The following is a 22462-nucleotide window of genomic DNA, read 5'->3' on the forward strand; positions in this document are numbered from 1 at the left end:
GTTTCCTCAGATTTTTTAAGAACAGACTGCACACCATGCCAACCTCTTTGTAAATCACCTTGTTGGTGCAAAAATCCTATTTTATGTCTGTCAAAGTGTTTTATCTTAGAGTAAACTAAATAAATGGGAACAAACTGTGGTTTAGTGACAGGCTGCAAGTAAATAAAGTGCAATTTTTAAACATGATCTGTGTCTGTGTACTTTAATTGCATAATAGTTCCCTTAAAGCACCAATAACGATACCAGCTGGGACCCTGAGTAACTCAGACATGTTTAGTCATCCTTTTACATTTTACCTGTTTTTTTTTTTTTTTTTCCATCTAGGCCTTAGTGAGCAGGGATAATTGATCCACTCCCCAAATCCAAAATGCTGTGGGGTCAGTGCGACACAAGAAAGAAATTACACGCACATCTGTGTGCTGCTCTCCTGCAAATCACCTTTCAATTAAAGCAATCACAGAAACTCCGGATACATCTGCGCCATCGCTCAGTCAAAACTCTTTGGACTGGTCTTTCAGCTACATTGTTAGTTTTCATTTTTATTTCATTTTACTTATTGTTTAAAACATTTCCATTTGGTTTTTATTCATTTTAATGCCACTTTTAGTCCTTTTATTTATTACAGTACGGGGGTTTTCGGGTATTACGATAAACACCAAACACTTTTAGCCTAACAAACTGTTTGTACTGAAGCTTCCTGAGGCTTGTTGACAAACATCACTAAGCTGATATAGAATTAAAATCAAACACACTTTCTGATTATTCCAAGTTTATCTTAATTCTGTAGGCTCAAAACATTTTTTCAGGTTTTTGTCTATTTTTTCGTTTTTCTTTAAGTAAACAAAACAAATTCTTCACACCTCTTTTTGAGTTTATTTTTAGTTTAATATAAAACCACAAACCTATCGTAAAGAAACATTTTCTTTGAGGAACCTGGAGTTCAAATCATTTCTTCTATCCGGACCGATAGGTTTCCTTTATCGCTCACATGCGTGTGCGAACAATTTGCTGATGTAAGAATATACAGCAGACGTGTGTGTTGTTGGGGGGGGGGGGCATTAAATCACCAAATTTTCCAAAGTTTGGGTTCACATTTTTACTGAGTCAACACATTTCACCAGCAAATGACAGAGGAAGAAACACAGATGGGGGTAAAACAAAACTTTAAAATCACAAAAATTGTAAAAGCTTCCTGTCTCTGAAAAACGATTGGAGTCAAAAATCTGTGTTGTACCAAAAGTCGGTGGGAACGCAACACAAAGACGACTGAGCAAGACCGTCCACTTGCTCCTGCCTTTCTTTGGCTTAATCAAAAGAAGAGAGCCCCTCTTTCCTCTGGCTCCCCCGGGTGGTAATGTACGGGTGGTGCATGATTGCGGATCACGTGGATACATTCATGACTGAGGCAGAGGACAGTGCACATGGCTAAACACACACTGTAGCAGCAACAGACAGCAGAGATAAAGGGACGACAGAGTGTAGCAAATGCAGGAAAAAAAGAGCGCTTCCTGTCAGAATCATCACATTTTTTTCACTCTTTGTGATTTTGAGGCTCTGTGAGCGTTTCAAACAAACAGCAGGATCTGATAACCTGGATTATCTTCAGTTCTTCTCGTGACCTCCCCCCCCCCCCACCCTCAAGACAGTCTGTTTGTTACTGCCTGTGTTTGGAACGCGCAATCATTGACGCTCGGCCCGGCCAGTGCTTCGTCTCACCGTGAGCACGCGGAGAAGAGAGTGCTCCTCGCTTCTCATCAACATCAAGTTCCTCTGTGCTTTTACAGCAGCCTTTCACTTCTCAGTCTCCTCTCAGAGTCTGTGGCTGGCAGTGGGGAGCTAATAACCCTTTGACCTCTGACCGCGGAGCCTAGCAGAGGTCAGAGACGTAGTCAAAATCCTTAAAGTAATCTTGCTCCCTACGGGAGAGGGCTCGGCGCTCGCGGGGTGGCGTGAGAGCGGGAGCCTCGTTGGTGAACTCCTCGTCGAAGTTGCTGACGTCTTCTTTCCCCACTATGTTGGGAACGAACGGGGGCGGGACTTTTCTCTGCAGGAGTGCCTCCCAGTCCATTACCTGAATGGGATTTAGGTTTAGGTAGCTGTCAATCAACGTTCTCGCCAAGGAAAAAAAAAATATGAAAGAAAAAATGCTCACCCTGAAAAAAGGCTGCTTTTTGACCTCTTCGGCATCCTTTTCTCCAGAACCGAGACGTCTTTCGGGATTTCTTCTCAACAGCTAGAAAAAAACAAAAATGTCACTTATGAGCACAAAAAAACGTGAAGACATATCAAAACCTTCCTAAAAATAAAAAAGAAAGCGCTATATAAATGCAATCCATTATTATTATTATTATTATTAGAAATACACAAAAGCCCAAAATAACTTTAAGAAAGCATCGTCTGACCCGTCTCATGATGCCGATGGCCTCAGTGGTGAGGAAGCGCGGGTAGCGTACTTCATCGTTCACTATGCTGTCAAAAACCTCCTCTTCATCATCACCTGGGAAAGGAGACTGAAACAAACATTATACATTACACATCTGTAAAATATAACGTTTTATTCAACTACATTCTGTAGCATACTCATCATTAGTTACAGTGGTATTACACTGTAACTAATGACAAAATGCTGACTTTAAGTAATTTGATTATATGTAAATTTTTCATAGAATATTGGTACACGAGTACAATAAAAATGTTACATTTAATGGAACCTGGTCAAATGAAATTTACATGACGGGTGTAAATTAAATTAATGATTCATTATTATGATAAATAAACATGGAGTTTATATATTTCAGCTGCTCTTTTAAGGAGCTTAGAAAGAAAAGCATCTGGACTTTTCTTTCTAAGCGGATGAGAGGTGAAACGTCTTCAAGCAACTTAAAGACGTTTCACCTCTCATCCGAGAAGCTTCTTCAGTTCTAGGGTCAAATGGTGGAGAGTCACAGATTTAAGCCCTGTGGGAGTGTCCCCCCCGAGAGGGAGAAAGGACCCCCTAATGATCCTCTACCTAACCCCATGAGCCAAGGTGTGAAAATGGATGTAGGTCACAATCAGCCAAGGTTTGGGGTGAACTCACTGTAACCCCACCCTATCATGTGATTACCTGGACGTAGAACATTTTTCTAATGCATAACAATACACCTGAAGCAGCTTAGCCACCATCCTTATTTAAGTAAGACAATAACCAGACCATGTTACAGCACTAAAGAGTTTGGATGCCTAAACACCCACTGACTACCTCTGCTGCACTATGACATAAAAAGTCTTGATGCCCAATCATCCAGGTAAGTAAACCTCCAAAAGTTGATTCTGTTCAAGAGACTGAAGACTGAGACTGAGGAAATCACGTGGATGAGTGACGAAACGTTTTTCCCACTGAAAGTGCTACGTCCCGATGAACAGAATCAACGTTTGGAGATATGATGTATAAGTCCCACATCAAGCACGAAAGAGAAAATATTCTGCTTTCAAGCCTTAAGCTAACAGCTTCATCTGCTATCAAACGTTTTAAAGTGTTAGAAACAGTAAACATGCCCCTGTCATGACTTTTTATGAAACCTAAAGATGGCATCTTCAGTGTTAGTGTTTCATTTTTTGTCATTTTATTTGACATCCAGGCAGGAGATAAGAAGCTCGAAGAAAGATGGGTATTCATGACATTTACACAACCTTTTCCCCACTCCTGTCATGCTCAGTGGGAAGCTCAGAAGGTAGCAAGTTATGTAACTCTGGGAATCGGGGATCATCTGATCCTCTGCGTCTGAGCTTGGGTCAGCGCTACAAGGATCATTTACCCTTTCTACCCTAACAACAATCACATGGGTGAGAGCAACGTCAGGAGAAAATGGCCTCTGTGTGAATGTGGTGACTGACTAGTTCTCACCTCTCCCACCAGCATCTCATACACGAGCACCCCGAGGCCCCACCAGTCGACTGCCCTGGTGTACGATGTGTCTGTGAGCACCTCTGGGGCCAAAAACTCAGGAGTCCCACAGAATGTGCTGGTCCTGTCTCCATAACCCATGCCTCAGAAAAGAAAGAAACAAAGGGTGACCAACGTGTGAGGGTTGAGTCAGATTTAACCAAACAGAAGGGAACAGAGGATCAGTGTGATCAGCATATGATGAACACTCACCTTCTTTACAAAGCCCAAAGTCAGCTATTTTAACATAACCCTCAGTGTCCAGCAGCAGGTTGTCCAGTTTAAGATCCCTGATGGAAGAAAAGGAATCAGATTTATGTCGACTACTTCAAAGAGAAAGGAAACGCGTTACGTGTGGAATGCAAAGACGGAGGCGATACAAACACTCACCGATACACAATCTTGTGGTCATGAAGAAACTGAAGACCCAAGACCACACAGGCAGAGTAGAACCTGTTGTACAGACGACAGAAAGCAAGAGACGCAGAAGAAAAGTGTGAAGCATGACTTCAGTCCCATTCCTCCAGGTGTATAAAGTCTGCGCACCGAGCCATTCATGAAACAATGAGTCACACTAAAGAGCTCGCTGAATTCAAGCTTCGGTTTGTCAAATTTCTTCCCGCCTACATATCCCACAATTAACCGTGTTATTGTAGAGTGGAAGCTTTTACGACCCACAGAAGCTCAGCCACAAAGGAGCCTACTACACAAAGTTGCAGTGCGTGAAAGTGACAGACGCTCTGTTGACTCAAAAACTGCTTCAAACTTCCGTACACATTAACATCAGCGGCAAAACTGTGTGCTGGGAGCTTCATGGCATGGTTTCCATGGCCGAGCAGCTCCTGTAGATATGTGTAGGTATACATGCACGACAAAGCAGAACTCACACAGCACGTTGCTCAGAAAAGACGTCTGCATGTATGTGCATCATGAGGTCTCCTCCTGCCGTGTACTCCATGACAAAACACACATGTTCTGGCGTCTGGAAGCATGCAAACAGGTTGACCAGGAAGGGATGGTGGGAGCCGTTGACGATCTCAAAGATCCGCTTCTCACACATCAGACTGGAGACGGACAGACAGAGGAAAGGGGGAGGGACGGGGAAGGAAGGGGGATGCACATGAGACAATCATTGTGTAATTATGAGGTGAATGAGCTCTTGTCGTGCAGCAGAGATGTGGTTAAGGTGGTAAAGCACAGCTACCTCTCCACTTCATCACGCGCGACGATGTCTCCTTTCTTCAGGGCTTTGATGGCGTACTGGCTGCCTGTTTTTTTGTACTCCGATAGCAGCACCTGAAGAGTCCAACAAAAGCTTTCGTTAATCACTTCAGAGATTTTGTTGAGTAACTCTCTGCTAATGGAAATGAACTGGAAAAAAGTAACAGAAGGCAGGTGTAATTCTGTAATTTTGTCTTTGTGATCAAAAAGCATATCTAATAAAGAACTCAGTACTCTCCCTCCTACCCAACCTGCCTCAGCCTGAAACCTAAAGCATTTTTCTTTTCAATAAATATGAACTTGGAGCAACCCTGCATTTATCCGGGAGGTATTTTTGCAGTAAGTGTGAGTATTTAGGGAAGTATGTTAAAATAGCCTGTATTTGTATAGCGCTTTGGTGGTGGTGGTTTATTTGGTTGATCGCAGCTCTTTATGTGTTCCTTGGGCTTCTTTCGACAGTATGAATGGACAAATTTGAGCTTTATCAGTATTTTCTGACAAGAATATCTTTGTACTCTGCAACTAAATTTGGAACGGCCTTGAACTATGTCCAGGCTGGCTGAGGAAATGCCAAAATGTTTTATCTTACAGACACATGAAACATAAACAGATTTCACTGACAATTCTTATGGGTAGTTATTTATTTACTAGTTTATATTCTCCCCGACTCAGCTCAGATTAGCAGGTAATTTTGTTTGTGGCTCCAAACACCTGTTGCCAATAAGGAAGTTACAAAGTGCCCCCTGGTGGACAAATAATGCAAAGTCAACACTCGTAAAACGGTTAAAGGGTGCTTCCCCCCATCTCTTCTATCATTTTTAAATGTTCATTTATCTGCTGTAATAAATGAAAACGTTCTCAGCTATTTACATCAACAGATCTTAGTTATTATAGATACAGATAAATAGATGTATATAGCTAAGATCAGCTGATATACTGGTTAAGATTAGTAGATATGATCTGCCACTCACAAGTCGGTTGGATTCTGTGAAAAAGCCTAGAATTCAAAGCTCATAGGGGGTGTAATACCGAGATCTAATACCAAATGTATGATGGAAAGAATAAAACTGTTCAGTGTGCACGTTTCATCAATCAAACAGTTATTTCACATGCCCACTTGAATGAGGCCCACAGAGCTAAAACAGGCTAAAATGCTCCATGGAGCTGCATGGAGCTTGTGTTTACTGACAGGCTGCTAATATTAAAATACTTATTTACACAACAGATGTGTATTTTATCATTTTGAAAATGAAACACAGTACCTTCCCGAAGTGGCCCCTGCCGAGAACAGCGATCAGCTTGAAGTCCTGCAGGGAAAGAGGTCCTTTGCTGGGCCTGAGAGAGGGAAATTACTATTATACAGCAAATGCAATAAATGTCTTTCATAATGTTCAACAAAATCTGTTACATACACCAGAAACTCGCTTTTTTGTTCTGCGTTTTAGCGTCTAACACAGTAAAGCATGTCTTATTCTGGGGTGACATATGCAGTAATCCATATTAATGATGACTCAGCGTTAAAATCAGGTGTTAAAAAAAAGAGGTTACGAAATATGGCCATATTGTGTGAGGGGGTGTCTTCCTGGTGTCATGCTGTGCTGGCAATATTGCAAAAGACATGCTCAGGTGTGGGTTCAAGTGTGTGTGTGTGTGTGTGTGTGTGTGTGTGTGTGTGTGTGTGTGTGTGTGTGTGTGTGTGTGAGACAGAGAGAGATAAGGATCTTTGTCTATTTCTGCACCTGCTTAAAGAGTTGTGGGATTGTGATCTGATTGGCGTCTCCTGAACAGGGACTTCTGGTTTGGACGGAGGCTCAATGACCGGCGTCTGTTCCTGTGATAACAGGGGAGGGGAAATGTGAAACACCAGCATACTGAATGACAAGAGACACAGGGGGGAGATAATACCAATAAGGGAATACAGCAAAAAGAGGGCAACATGATGGAGAACATCTGTAGAAGCAGACAATCAGTCAGTGATGCTCATCGAGCCGGATGGTCAGATCCCCCTGTTGGCCGACAGCCTCGCTCCTCCCCTCTCCCCTGTCTTCCTCGCTCCCCTCTCACTGCTAATTAGTTGTCTAAAAACATCAGAGTAATTAATCTCATAATACTTCAACCCCGCTGAACACACCATCTGCCACGGGCCCCTCTGGGTCTCTCTCTGCTTGTCTAAATCTGTCTGTCTTCCTCCCTGGCCTCTTATATTTAAAGTCACACTAGCTCTGCTGGTATACAGTGTACTGACAAGCCATGTTGCATAAAGTGTATAATTTGGAATATTACATTTAGAATGCAAGGAATGAAATCACCAGATGATATTTTGTCTCCTTGTTTAGTTCCTGTAATAATGTAATATTATTTTAAGGGATCATGGTGCTTTAGTAAAGACCCTACAATAAGACAGAGAAAACTCAGACGACACCCTATGAGCAAGCACTTGGTGACAGTGGGAAGGAAAAATCCCTTTTAACAGGAAGAACAGGAAGGGTGTTCCCATGATGCATTGAGTATTTCTTCTTCAGTCACCTTTCTCACTCACTATGTGTTAATAGACCTCTCTGCACTGAATCATACTTCTTATTAACCTCTGTCTCTCTTCCACAGCATGTCTTTATCCTGTTTTCCTTCTCTCACCCCAACCGTTCCCAGCAGCCGTCCCTCCCCTCCGTGATCCTGGTTCTGCCGGAGGTTTCTTCTTTTCCTTCCCACTGTCACCAAAGTGCTTGCTCATAGGGGGCCATATGATTGTTGGGTTTTTCTCTCTATGTATTATTGTAGGGTCTAGCCTACAAGATAAAGCGCCTCAGGATGACTGATGTTGTAATTTAGCGCTGTATAAATTAAATTAAATTTCTTTCACATGCTAAAATAACAGAAAAAGGTCTGGTAGCTCGTTGCCCAGACAGTCTTGTATTTTTAATAATGTCCCTTTTTTCTACAGTAGAACATTTCTACAGTAGATACAGCAGATACTGGAAAAAGAGGAAAGTTTTTGTCATTTAATTTTTAATCTACTCCTTATTTACTTTGGTATTTCATGAATGGTCGTGGAGGAGATCTTAATCAGTAGAAAAAGCTGCAAACTATAAATATATAGTTAAAAGTTCAAAATCTATGCACTCCTTTACTTTTTCCAAATCTTTCCAGTGGGCCGGATTAGAATCTTTGCTGGTCCAATTCTGTCCCCCGGGCCTTATGTTTGACATTAGCCTATTCACTTATGTGATGCAATTTTAAATAAATTAAATGATTTAATGTCTCTGGATTTAAACCAGAATAAACTGTGTATTTTTGATAATCGTCATAATCTTTAAAGCAGTTCCTGAAAATTCTTTTCCTTGTATTCTTACTAAACTGCATTGTTTTTAATAATAACTGTTTCCCTTTCATAAGTAAGTGAAAATGAAATAAGTTTAATTTTCAGGCTCAGTTGGTTCTTTGCTTCGCTGTCACAGCTCCTCTATTTTCCACCTCTCTATTCTTCACTCCCACACTATCACCCTCTGCAGACTGTGTTCTTCACACTGGGAAAATCACACAGATTTGGACTTGATCAAATTAAAGCTCCCCTCCATCCAATTATGTCTCATTAAAGCTGTCTCCCTGAGATTTCAGTTCTCCATTTGGCTAATTATTCATTCTTTCTGTTTCTGTCTCCGCTCAGGCCCCGGCTAGGCCGGTCTTAGATTTCACTGCAGCCCACAGGAAGGCAGCCTGTATGACAGGGAGCACTGTTTTCAAGACAGAGGCTGCAGGTAGGAAAACAGGAAAATGGTAACGTGATAGTATAAAGATGCCCATCTTTTCCCCCAAGAGAATCTCTGCATCTCACTCACCACGGGAGCAGGTGAGTCCACTACATCTGTCTTGACTTCAGGTTTTACCAGATGGTCAGTTTCCAGGTTTAGCTTCTCCACTGAGATTTCCCTGCAGAGTGCACAAAATAAAGAAAAAAGAAATCAAACTTTGTGGAGGCACAAATAAAAGCATTACCGTATTTTCTGCACTATAACCGCACTTAAAATTCTTTAACTTTCACAAAAATCGACAGTGTGCCTTATGTATGAATTCTGGTTGCGCTTACTGACGTCGGACCGATTTTATGTGGTACACGGCGCTCAAAAATCTGTCAAAAAATGTTTTAGCAGGACTTTGGTAAGCTATGAAGCTGCACCGCTTGATGGATTGTCGGAGCATTACGGCCACCGTAGTCAGGAGCCTCGCGGAGTAATCTGGGTCCAAAACTCCATCCGTTTCAGGTCCCAAAGTCAAATGAACACTGCGGCATCACTGAGAGTTAAAAACTGTCTAAATTCTTTCATCTTTAATAAAATCATCAGCGTTGCTGCTTTACCAGGTGTAACAATTAAGTTTAACATCCAGGCAGCCATGAAAACAGATGAACGCTAACTTTTTTCCACTCAATGAAAGCTCATGTGAGGTTTCCCGATGGTTAGGGACAAATGCAATCGCATAGCAGGATGCTGTAAACGGACCAAACTTCAGTCAGGAGAACAACTGAGATAATCCATCCACAATACTGCAACAACATGGGAATAGAGCAGCTGCGAGAAAATTCAACATTAATGAGTCAATGGTACGGAAGTGGAGGAAGCAAGAAGAAGAGTTGAGTAAAGTTTGACTTATCTGACTGTTTTGTTTTGCTTAATGCACCTTATAATCCGGTGTGCCTTATGTATGAAAACAGACCCGTTCATCGACAGTGCGCCTTATAATCCGAAAAATACGGTATTTACTTTCTGGTAAAAAATGAAAATGAATACACCGCCAACAATAAACTCAACTTCAAGAATACCCGCTCAGGTGTAACTCACGCTGTCTAAATGATGCAATAATAACAATAATAATAATGACAATATAAAAATATAAATAATGGCAGACATTAAAAATTTCTTTAAAGCTACATAAGATCCACCACCCATTAGCAACTGATCCAAAGTGGTCAGATATTGATTCCTTTAATCAGCTCTACACTGATCAATGACCACGACTTAAAATAAACATATCCTAAATTAATAACTGAAATGCATTAAGGCATACCATATGCATTTCAGTCCACCTGCAGACACATTAGTTACGTACCCTGCACTGGTTGTGAGCGGGCTGCTTGTGAAACTGGGCGCGCTGCTTCCGCTCGGGATGACGTTCCTCAGCAGGCGGACCCAGGTAGCGATGTCCACGTTCATCTGACGGGCCCGCAGGAAAGCTTTACCTAAACGTACACATTGCCAAATGTGAAAAAGAAACTCTTCAGCTTCAGCTCAGCTGTCAAATGACGTGACCCTATTGCATGTGACTTTTTCATGTGAGTTTTTTTTTCTTAATTTTTTACTGCTTTTAACTTGTACTTTCTGCTGTGATAAAAAAAAAAAGATCCCACATGTGGGACTAAAAGAGGTTTATCTTACCTTATCTTTAGAATGTGCGTCTCGTAAATTAAACAGATGATATTATTTCAACTCCTGTGGTTTTATAAACAAAACTTCACATGCAGCAGGCTTGAAGCGAGTAAAATAATATCTTAATTTAGAATAACTGATGTATGTATCATTCAGCAATTCAGTTTATTTATACAGCACCAAATCACAACAACAACCACCTGAAGGTGCTTTGTAGTGTAAAGTAAAGACCCAACAATGATAAAGAGAAAACCCCAAGAAAGCCCAAACGAAGGAAAACTCCCTTTTAACAGGAAGAAACCTCCAGCTGAACCAGGCTCAGGAAAGACTTTGCTGCGACCACAGGGACACAAAGGAGCTAGAGTTGCTCACCTTGCAAATAGTGGCCGATCCACTTTACCCACTAAGCCATACCAAATAATTTTTTAAGACATGCATCCTTTTTCCTTTTAACCCAACGACATCTGAATGTGTGAATGTGCAACCCGCTCAGACCTAACAACATGCAGTAATGATCACTTTCAACATGGCACAAGTGAGAAAGTCACTCAGAGTCACTGAGGGGAAATTACAGTTGTGCACTTGTCTCTCCGACATGCTGAGTTGTCAGCTTAGCTAACAATAACTTTTTAAACAGGGGAAAAACCTGCCATGTGACACACTCACTTTAAGCCTCCGACTAATCTGACAACATGCTCAAAGTTTTCCTCTTTGTGTTCAAAAAGGCTTTTGAACTAAAAAAAAAAAATTCAGAGAGAGCAAAACAGACAGTTTAAAGTTTTTGTTGGAGGTACATACAGACCTCTCCAAAACCTCCTCTCATGCTCATGTCAAATTTTGAAGCATAAAATCTTCACCACTGCTCACCAGTGCTGGCAATAATCCCAGTTAACACTAATAGGAGCTGCTTCAGGAAGCTTTTTGTTGTGCTTTTATTACAATTCTGCAGCATCAGATGACAGAAACCTCTCATTATCTTCTCCAGAGTGAAAGGGCTGCACACATTTGCATGCAACGCAGAAAAACATTATTAATTACCAAAAATTAATTATCCCCGACTTGCTGACAATGTCTAACAGCAAATGACACCAAGATCTTTACTTCACAAAGATGATCTCTAACCTTTTTTATTTTGCCAAGACAGTTATGGATGTATCCCTATAACCTCTCTAATTATTAAGGCAGCTCCAAAAAACAGCTGCAGTTAAGAAAACTCTGACCTCGTGCATTATGCATCACTTGGTGTACTTTCCATCAGTGTGTTCTGAGTACGTCTGAATGAAGCCGTGAGGAGCAATCATGCAAAACGGGTCCATGTCTGAATGACAGATCGCAGTCACAGACCGATAAAGCCAGCGGAGGTGACTTAACACACACACGCTTCTCATTCTTTTGTTCACTGGTGGATTCAAGTCTCTTTTTCCACAAGTAGATGGCGCTGCAGAGCACGTACACGTTTGATCAAGCTGGGAAAAAGATTTTAAAGTCCAAACGTGGATATAAAAAGGTTGTGTGTGAACACTGGAGCATACCGTGCTGCTTAGAAAAGACTTTCTTCTGCCTCTGGAGTCTTCGGCCTCTCTCTATGACTGGATTGAAGAAGGTCACCTGAAACATGCACAGTTACACGTTACAACTCTAGTCTGCGCCTGAGGTAAAAAAAACACAGCGACTGTGTTTTTTAGGTACTTTTGTGTTTTAGTGTTTGCAGGCAAATATGAATGATGAGGAGGTTCTGATGAGACTAAAAGGGAGCTGTAATGTTCACGCATGTGTCTGCCCAGTACCTCAGCCAGCAGCAGCCCCTGTGGCTCCAGTTCCAGCTGGACTTGGTGTCTTTGGTTGTCCAGGAAATCCTCCAGCTTCAGGTACTTCAGAGCACACAGGGAGCGATAATCTCTCCAGTACACAGCAATCTCCATCTCCCTGGACTAATCACAAAACACGAACATTCGATTGCTTCGATACATTAAAAAAAAACAAGTCCGCAGTTCTGCTTCAGGGAAACCGTGAGAAACAGGATCTAAGCTCATGCTTGGTTATCGCTATAGGAACGACATTTGCAGCTCAGTGACAGTGTAAACATTTAACAGGCAGTTTCTTCATCGTGGTTGTGCACTGTGAATTTGCTCCCAGATTCAGGCTGTCAATGCAGAACAACACAATCTTCTTCACTATCTTCCTAACGCCCCTCTGCTCGCCAGATTTGCCTTTCTGTGACTTGGACAACTCCCTCCTCCCCACCAGAATGTAAATCTGGTTGAATGATCATAATTTTGACACACTGGAGGAGATCCAGTGGGCGTTACAGAGGCACAAGGACGAAGAGGGCAAGACTTCCAGGGAGAGATTTATATATAGCAGCTGTGCTGGAAATCTTCCAGTAGTGCGCTAGAACAGCGGCCCCCAACCTTTTTTGCGCCACGGACCGGTTTATGCCCGACAATGTTTTCACGGACCGGCCTTTAAGGTGTCGCGGATAAATACAACAAAATAAAACTAGTACCGGTACCGAAAAAAAGAAGATTTATTTATAACACAAGTGAAAAGACCCAGGAAAACCAAGTAAACGATAAAAACGATAACAAAATAACGCTGAAAACTGATAAAAACCCTGAACACCATACATTTCACACCTGAGCCTCAACTGTTGCGGCCCGGTACCAAACGACTCACGGATCGGTACCGGTCCGAGGCCCGGGGGTTGGGGACCGCTGCGCTAGAAGATGATACTGAAGGGGAAATGTGTGAATTTAAACCAAGTAAGGAATTGGAAACAAATCCAAGTGAAAAGAAACAAAACAAAATCTCTGCTCTACTTTAAAATGAAGGTATTTTTCTGGGTAACAACCCATCAAATGCACTGTAGCTAATGTAAAAGCCCATGGAAAGCACTGCTTGACAGCTTAGGCCAGAACCACAGTATTTCTGTGACAGTGTAACAGATTGAGAGTGTGCTTTGTCGTACTCTTTCCAGCTCTAAAGTGAAGGTCTGGTCCCAGGCCTGCTCTCCAACTGTTCTCCAAGCTGTCTGACCCACCACTGTGTTCTCCAGCTTCAGCACGGCACTCACTTCCGCTGTTAAAGATACACAAACACTAAGTAAAAATGTCGACTGCCAACCGGGGGCTGCATTTTATTAAATTATAAGCCTCAAGTGTCAATTTGTTTTAGTTACTACAGTCATCTAGAGCTTAATTCAATGGGAAAAAAAGACCAGGAACACTTACAGGAGAGGTCCTCGTTCTTACTGGGGATCTTGAGGCTCATGCTGCTGGTGCTCCGGCTGTAGAGGCCGCTCAGTTTGAATGAGGAGCGTCCATCTGGTGTGGAGTAAGAAGGCAGAACGACAGGGGTCCCTCTATTTCTCCCTGGGACGACCTCCAGCAGTCCCACACAGCCCAGAAGACGAACCTGAAGACTGCCTGGAAAGAAAAGGCAAAGAGGAATTAACCTTACGTTTTTGAATAATAAACTCTGACTGAATATGCTGAAAGCTGTTTTATTCTCCTATTTATTCTGTCTACCTGTAAGGGGTGATGGTTTGATCAGGGTGCTGTACTGGTTATGGACATATGGGGTGCTGTGACGGGAGCTGAAAGCTGAGGAGGAGGCCAGCACTAGCTCCTCTTTGATGAGGCAGGCTTTGGGATGATCCTCAGGCAGCTCCAGCAGTCTTTGTTCCAGAGAGCATCGGAGCAGGTCCAGACGCTGGGACGAGCCGCTCAAACCACACTGAGCCTGCGGAGCGCAGAAAGAATACAAAGCTGTGAGACTGGAGACAGATTTCAGATTCTTTTTAACATACTGTCCTGTGCTAACGTCTTTCTTGTAAATGGTGAAAGTCTTGTCCTTAAAAAACCGGAAAAATCCAGCAAAGACCTGAACCAGGACCTGAGAGATTAACAGTTCTGTGGGTCAAATGGGCTTTTGGCTGAACCGTCAACTGTTCACTGAAGCCTCATAAGAAATGGTTTCACTGGATGCTTCAATAAACTGCTGCATCCACTTCCTATTTTTCTTGCAAAATGAGGAGGCTAAACTGACATTATTTAGCAATGCTTAAAGGAAAAAAAAGTCAGAATTAGAAAATGTAACCAAATCTCTTTGAAATGACTACTCTGGATTATGTGGATGTGTCTGCACCAATAAAAGTACAGGTTTTTGCTTCTGCCTTTTCCAAAGAAACACTGACACTTTAAGGATTGGCTCAGTATTTAGGAACAAATGTTATGACTCTTTCACTTTCTTTCAAAGAGATACGTGACTGATATCACCACAAAGGTACAGCTAGTAATTGGTTAGCATTGTTGGACTAACATATGAGACTGGTAATTGTGAGAAGCAGCTAGCTGGATCTGTTTAACGGTAACAACATACAGCACAGAACTCAGCATTTTCTATTCCATCTACCCAAAGGAGAGACGCAAATGCAACTTTTTAGGGTTTAAAACAGATGATACTGCCAGGACTGTAGATCTCTGACCCAGATAAAGTTCAACCATCTCCTCTCTGACCTCAGCAATGGCCTTCTTATCTTGGACCTTTCCCGCACCCAGCAGTCGCATCATGTTCTTGGCTCCCTCAGCCATGGCGTGCTCCACACGGTAGTGATGCCACAGCTCCTCCACACGCAGCTCCGCCCCACACAGGTCCGGCTTACCTGGGACAAGGTGTGAACAGCACACAACATGAACAAAGGGCAAAAATGACTAAATATGACATAGAAACAGAAAGTGTAACGAGGCTTTTTTCCAACGATGCACTGGACCCTTTGTTTCCATTTGCTCATAAATATAACCTTAAACACTGTGAGAGTTCCACACAAACCAAAATTTGCAGGAGAAATCTAATTAAAGACATAAAACAAACAAAAGATGTTTTACACTTGGTCACCCCAGGCTTAAACCTCTGTGGTGGGGTTTTAAAGAACAGGCTGTTGATCCTCATCAAGCTGGAGACAGTTACAGAAGCATATCTCACGAATTTGATCCTCACCAGTCAGATGTAAGAATGTGTGTAAGAGCACTGTAACTCTCCACAATCTGCAAACCGGTCAGTTAGCAATGATTAGCTAATTAGCCAGGAGTGTTAAGGCCTGGGTAGCTTCCAAGAGGATAAAAGACATCTGTCACGTTTATGAGGCCACCATCATCATCACTGAACACGAACAGCGTGCATTGCAGGTCTGCAAGCACAAAGCACTACTCTCATTAAGGAACCATGCTAGCTTGCTTGAATGAAGGCTAAATGATCTTTAGATCATTTGATCTGCAGCTCATTTAGATGAAGGCTGTTTAAACAATGCTGTGTGGATGAATGAGAGCAAAATGGATTTCTCAGCCAGTAAGACAACAATCTCTAAACACACAAGTTGCTCTACTAAAGTTTGCTTAAAGTCCTGACCTTAATCCCACAAAACTACTGTGGAAATATCTGAGGTGAAAGGCTCATGAGATTGCAGATACCCCCCACAGACACGTAACATTTGATAATTTTGTCTCATGTGTCACAGCGGTACAGAAAGTTTTTCCAAGAGAAAGGTTCTGTAGTATCGTAGTACTCATTTGACATTGTGTTTTTGTCTGCCTCATTTAAAGCCTCTTTTATCTCTGGTTGAGGTCGCTGCCGACTTGTGGAGAAACATCTGACTCATTTCTGGCGCCAGTAAACGCTCCACCGTGTCAGCTAGCTCGTCTGACACGCTGGGTACATTGTGCGCAGGTCCTTGTGAGTGAGCGTGTAAAATAAACATTAAAGCTTAAATGCAAAGACTTCCACGGAGCTGAGAGGAACTGGAAAGTTGGGTAATACCCTCAAGAGTGACTGCATTTATGCACCAACAGTCATGTGATCCGCGTTAACATAAAAATGGCAAACTTGGCAGTTTTAAAAAAAGCTGAAGAAGCAACACGCTGGAAGAAAAGTGGCACAGACCAAAACAAAAAACATCTCCCCAATCGAAGTGTGTGTCTTTAAGTCAGCGAGCTTGGTGTCCTATCTAGCGTCGCTGCTGATCTGAGCTTTGTTTTATCCTGCCTGCTTATTCTCTTTCATCTCTCACTCCTTCCTTCCCAGCGCTTCGCTCTGTTGTCATCTCTGACTCAGTCCTTTCAGGCTCACTCCCTTCCTGGCTCCCCGCATCTGCCCGGCCTGCTCTCTAACCTCTGTTAAATGAGCCATGGCTTTTAGTTGTTGGGCAACATCAAGGGGATGCAGGAACATCAATAAGACTCTAACCTGAGAGAGTGAGGGGGCTGTAATGGACACTGCGCTTGTGTGTGTGCGCGTATGAGTGTGTGTTTTTGACTGGAAGACTATACGCTGTGAAGTTCTGAACCAAGAATTGATCCGCCCGCATCATAAAATATGCAGTGTTTATAAGCTGAAAGACTGACAGGTGGAGTAAAGGAGGAACTGAAAGATGAGACAAAAGCACGATAGGTACTTTGGTTGTCCTCAGACTGCTCCGTTGCCTGCATGGCCTTTCGGATCTGCATGCGGATGATGTCGATCTTTGTCTTGCTGTCCTGCAGCATCTGCTGAGCAGTCTGGAGAAGCTTCTTGTCCTGAAAAGTGACAAGAGATCATGTCACAGGTTGAACACCGGAAGGTGCAGGTGACAGTAAACATAGTGAGTAAGACTTTTTACTGGTGGTTGTGCTAGTTCAGTTACCTTGGTACCGCCACTGGAATATATTGGAATCATGTTCTCTGCTCCCTGTTTGACTTTCAGCTCAATGTTCAGCTGCCGCTCCAAAGCAGCTATGCGGTGCTGATTGGTGGACGTCTGGTTGACGGGTCCTGGAGACTTATTTGAATCTGGTAACAGAAAGAGAGTCGGCTTAGGAGGTCAGGTTGCTTCTGATGCAGTCTTTCAAACATCACTTTTGTCAAATGGTCGGACATGAAGCTAAAAACTGTGTGTAGGTTTTCTTTTGGTTGTTTGTTTTTTACTTGTTTTACTCCATAAAAGGCCAACACACAAGACATTTATATGTTTTTACATATTTCCTGCCTAAGGAGGCATCAGGTTTCAGTTACAAGTGAGTAAAGTTTATATATAAAGACACTTTCAGATCGGTATTTTCCATCCATCCATCTTCTTCCGCTTATCCGGGGCCGGGTCGTGGGGACAGCAGCCTAAGCAGACAAGCCCAGACCTTCCTCTCCCGGTCTACTCCTCTAGCTTGTCCGGGGATAACACCAAGGTGTTCCCAGGCCAGCAGAGAGATATAATCCCTCCAGCGTGTCCTGGGTCTCCCCCGGGGCCTCCTCCAGGTGGGACATACACCTCACCCAGGAGGCGCCCAGTAGGCATCCTTGTCAGATGCCCGAACCACCTTTCCTGGCTCCTTCCAATGTTTTATGAAGCATAAATCTAGTAGCAGGAATCAGCTAAAGCTAACAGACTTTTTTTTAATTCCTGGCTTTTTTTTAGGAAAAAAAACCTAAAGCTGAGTAATGCACCTTATAGCTGAAACGGTGCATTACTCAGGCTTATGTTATCATCACATCATAACTACAGTTCTGGAGCTCGATTAAGGTGTTGTTCATTTCTTAGTTTAGTTTCACAACTGTTTTATAATCGTTAGGCACCATGTGGAAATATGAGTATGGAAAGGTGCTGATTTGATAAAACAGGAATGGAACCCCTGGTGCCAAACAATTTACCTGCTAAACATTAGCACTGATACTATGAGCATGTTGGTATGTTAAAGCATTTAACTCAAAGCTCCAGCGTGCCTTATTAACATCTCAGTGTTATCTAAAAGGAGGAAACACAAAAAGGCCTCCAGCAGCACAGGCAACATGTGATGTATGCTCCAAATCAGATACAGTAAAGCACTGTACCTTTGTTTTCTTCATGGCCTTTGACCACAATGTGAGCATCCAGCTCTTGGAGCTGAGCCTGGAGTGACTCAAGCTTCCGCTTGGAGCTGCGGAGCTGTGAGTCCACCTGCTGGGCATTCCTCTTGTCGGTAGTGGCCCTGCGCAGATTCTCTGCACCCTCCTTGATCTTCAGCTCCTTGCGGATCTCTCTGCGGATCTTCTCGCGGTGCTCATCCAGCCGCTGCTGCACACTGGAGTCTGAAAAGTCTGAGTTTTGGTCCAGACCGAGCTGCTGGAGCACTGACAGCCTGTCTGTGTCACTCTGAAAAAGGGAAAAAAAAGGAGATGGTTGTTATTGTTAAAGAGCCTAAAGAGAAGGGGAAGGTGATTTCCCACAAGAACATGAAAAAAAGGTTCTATATTTAGGTTGCTGTTTATGAGAAGGATTATTCAGTTTGACCTAAGAAACTGATTTGCAGGGTGACGGAGCAAAGCTGAGGTTATGACAGTAAAAGCTGGAAACAGTCACCCTGCACATATTTGACAAAATGAAGCACTGCAGGATAAAAGGAGAGAAAAACTGTACGTCTGTGAGAGAATCATCAACATTTGACACCTGCCAAGCTGACGTGGTGAAGCAGCATCAAAGCAGAGGCAGCACTTAAGTGTGTAAAGAGCTGAGTGCTCACATCAGCTCTCCTGCTGATCAACACTAACCAGATTACAGAAGATTAGAACAGCAACAATGCAAACTAAAATCAATCAGGGTCTCCTTCTGGATTGGTCACTAGTAAGCAAACATAATAGTAAGCATACATGAGATGCAATATTTAGTAGAGGAGAAAACAGAATATCACCAGATGCACAAGAGTTTAATTTGAGCTTATTTCCAGCATCATTTTTTTTTTCTTGGTCGCTAATAAAACAGTTTTACATGATTAACAGTTAATAATCATCCTTATTTTTCTTATACTGGACCTTGGTGCAGCCCAGCAGTTAATCCTATGTCAGAAACAAGCTTTTTTCTGCAAGCCAACTTTCTGTGTGTTTCAAACAGAAAGTCTGAACAAAAGGTGGACGGACTGTGTTGATCAGAAGAGAATACAATAAGATGTAAAAGAAAGGAGGAAGATCAGGGGTGTCCAACTCCAGGCCTCAAGGGCTGGTGTCCTGCAGGTTTTAGATATCACCTTGGGTCAACACACCTGACTCAAATGATTAGTTCATTACCAGGCCTTTGCAGAACTTCAAGACATGTTGAAGAGGTAGTTTAGCCATTTAAATCAGCTGTGTTGGATCAAGGACACATCTAAAACCTGCAGGACATCGGCACTTGAGGACTGGAGTTGGACCCTCCTGTGTTACACGTTACATTAGCAGCTAATGCTAACAAGCTTGGTTACCAAACTGCATCCATAGATTATGCGTGAGCAATACACAATCAGATACCTGCTAATATTAGCTAGGAATAGTACAAAGTAACAGTTTCACTCACAAAATCAAACTAAAAACTTCTTGAATGGACTGTACAATTAACCACGCAGGAATTTAGACTGACGTTTTGCAGATATGTGATTGCTAGCCATCTGACATTAACTCTTCTGCCATTCTGGATGTTTGACAACCATGATGGCAATGTAGGGTCACGTGATAAAGACCTTGAGACCAGTCAGTAACCATTTGGCAACCAGTCGTAAGGGGAAAATGAATATTCCAACAACCAGTTGCTGAGTGTTTGCAGGACCTTGATGGGAAATCCTTTGCTAAAGCCTCAGGAAAACAGATATAGAGAGCAGTCAGTGACCTCCTGACAACCACTGGTAACTAGGGAAAACTGTGTATCTCCAACCAGCTGTGATTGCTTTGATCGGTAGCAGACTGCTGTGGTCACTCACAGTTTGAACACACTAACTTTTCTACAAGCACTTACCAGCTATTCTCCAAGCAGTAGTGAAACTGTGAAAAGTGTGACACAAAACGGAAACGGAAAATGTTTGCTGGCACAGTAAAAGATGCACCTTCCAGTACTGGCTGCACAATTGTTACTTAGAAGACAAATATTCTCCATTTCTGGTTTGTGTCACAGTTTCTCAAGTAACTGTGTTTCTCTCAGTTTCTCTCAGCAAGTATTTGCAGTCATGTTGACAACTTCTATCCAAACTGCTGGCAACCATGCCAATCTGATACTGACCAAGGCAATCATAAGGATGCTTTTGGTGGAGGACCCTCTTTGTGACCAATTTCATCTAGTGATAACTAGCAGCCTCAAGGACACATTCGCCAATCAGTTAAGAAATACATATTTTTACCTCAAAATATCATGTCCAGTATGGTAAGCAACTCGTGTGCATGATGTCACGTGAGAAATCTCTACTATTTTTAACATAATTTTGTTAAAGCTGTTCCGAAAGGCAACAACAGCTATGGGTGACACTGAGTTTTACTAAAAAACCCTGCAGACAGACAGGCACACAGCCCTAACCCTAGCTAGCAGCTGAACACATAGCTGTAGTAGATGTTCACAGCACAGAACAACACTCTATGAGGAGGTCAATAAAGCTAAAGCTTAAGTTGTTTAAAACAACTTTTAAACAACCCAGAAATATTAAACAGTTATCATAAACGTTTACCTGGCTGCCACAAATGTTCTCATTAGCTTTTTAACTCTTAGCAAATACCCGGTACCACGTTAGCCGCTAAGTTACGATTAACCTAGTGGCTATGGCTAAAATGAAAAGCTAGCTAAGAGCTAGGCAACAAATATTATCAGGCCTGCACATCTGTAATGTTAACAGACAGCCTTAATTTAACAAGGTGGCTGTAATGTATGAGTTACCATTAATAATAATAATTTGCAGCTAACTGGCTATACAGATTTAAAAGAATTTCTAGCAGGCATTTCTATTTCTTCCACCAAAGTAAACCTATAAAAATGCTTATTTCATTACTGAAGTTGGACATTTTAACATGGGAGCTTAACATAGGCATTGTTCATTTAAAAAACATATACGCTTGACAGAAAATAAGGGAAAGCATGATTAACCTGCTCTTTTAAATTATGTGCATGGATTAATTTAAAAGTTGTTAACAACAGCTGTATCAGTTGTTACAGGCTACACCTTCATCAACGCGGCTCCAAAGAAGAGTTTGACCTCTGCCTTTAAACTGATTTAAGCCGGTTGATTTCTCTCATATTTCGAACTCAGTATGATGATGATGAACAGGCGACTGGAAGTTAACTGGAGACAGCAGGCGAGAGTCATTTGATGGGGAAGAACTTCTATGTGTACCAACGGCTGAGCATGGAAGGTAGACAGAAGGAACCTGTGAATCCGTGGAGCTAAACCTTTATGGCAGCAGATGGGAATGGGCACTGATGCATCCACAGTAGACTTTAAAAATAGGAGAAGTTGGCTGGAAAAAAGTTCAGAGATACTAACTGAACCCTCTTCTGCCAACATGAAGAAAGCGGAAAGTAAGCATTTAAAGGCATACAACAGGAAGTGAAGCGTTTTGTGGTGTGGCTCCGCTCCTGAACGTCAGATAATCTCCAGCAAACTCAAACTACAGGAAACGTCTTTGGCAATTTGGTCAAATTTGTCAATGCAACCATCATGAGATAACCATCATTATCTTACCCTTTATAGATGCAGCCCATAAAACCAAATAAAACCTGATGACACTAAAAATGAAACAAAACATTTTTAAACAGCAAAACCGAGATAAAACTAAGTGAATTCTTTAAAAACTGTTGTAACATCTGAGGGCTCTCAGCTCCACTGTGCTGGAGTTAAAAGACGAGCTGCTCAGGGCCTTTCCCTGCACTGTGCAGCCAGCTATCCAGCTTAGCAGATCTGATTACAGCCGCTTAGGTCTCCGTGTCCATCCAGCCACACACAGGCTACGGCTACAGCACTGTTCTCATTAGGCCATAATCCATCGGCAACACAATGCACGACAACCAAACCACATGGCACAGGCCGAGGGCTTGTGGGATTTTAACTGCAGATTTAATGCAATGTTACGTCACTGCACAGCTCTGAAGCAATCAAACTGAGCGTGT

General features: G+C 42.4%; 1 protein-coding gene across 5 annotated transcripts in view; it reads right to left on the minus strand.

Annotated features, from left to right (window-relative positions):
* Positions 1-1614: 1614 nt before the first annotated feature.
* pkn1b (protein kinase N1b) overlaps positions 1615-22462 on the minus strand; it is a 45174-nt gene continuing 24326 nt past the window's right edge. For all 5 annotated transcript variants that reach the window (XM_026165779.1, XM_026165780.1, XM_026165777.1 and 2 more), the window contains 21 exons: positions 18421-18721; positions 17243-17388; positions 17015-17135; positions 15084-15229; positions 14094-14307; positions 13797-13991; positions 13535-13644; positions 12354-12497; positions 12099-12174; positions 10250-10379; positions 8983-9073; positions 6886-6977; positions 6409-6481; positions 5130-5221; positions 4813-4989; positions 4316-4378; positions 4139-4215; positions 3887-4029; positions 2403-2510; positions 2153-2233; positions 1615-2071 (listed from right to left, as the gene is read on the minus strand). In XM_026165779.1, coding sequence (XP_026021564.1) covers positions 1868-2071; positions 2153-2233; positions 2403-2510; positions 3887-4029; positions 4139-4215; positions 4316-4378; positions 4813-4989; positions 5130-5221; positions 6409-6481; positions 6886-6977; positions 8983-9073; positions 10250-10379; positions 12099-12174; positions 12354-12497; positions 13535-13644; positions 13797-13991; positions 14094-14307; positions 15084-15229; positions 17015-17135; positions 17243-17388; positions 18421-18721 — 2784 coding nt within the window. In that variant the 3' untranslated portion in view covers positions 1615-1867. The remainder of the gene's footprint in view (positions 2072-2152; positions 2234-2402; positions 2511-3886; positions 4030-4138; positions 4216-4315; positions 4379-4812; positions 4990-5129; positions 5222-6408; positions 6482-6885; positions 6978-8982; positions 9074-10249; positions 10380-12098; positions 12175-12353; positions 12498-13534; positions 13645-13796; positions 13992-14093; positions 14308-15083; positions 15230-17014; positions 17136-17242; positions 17389-18420; positions 18722-22462) is intronic.

This window comes from Astatotilapia calliptera, chromosome 4, assembly GCF_900246225.1.
Source record: "Astatotilapia calliptera chromosome 4, fAstCal1.2, whole genome shotgun sequence".
Lineage (NCBI taxonomy): Eukaryota > Metazoa > Chordata > Actinopteri > Cichliformes > Cichlidae > Astatotilapia > Astatotilapia calliptera.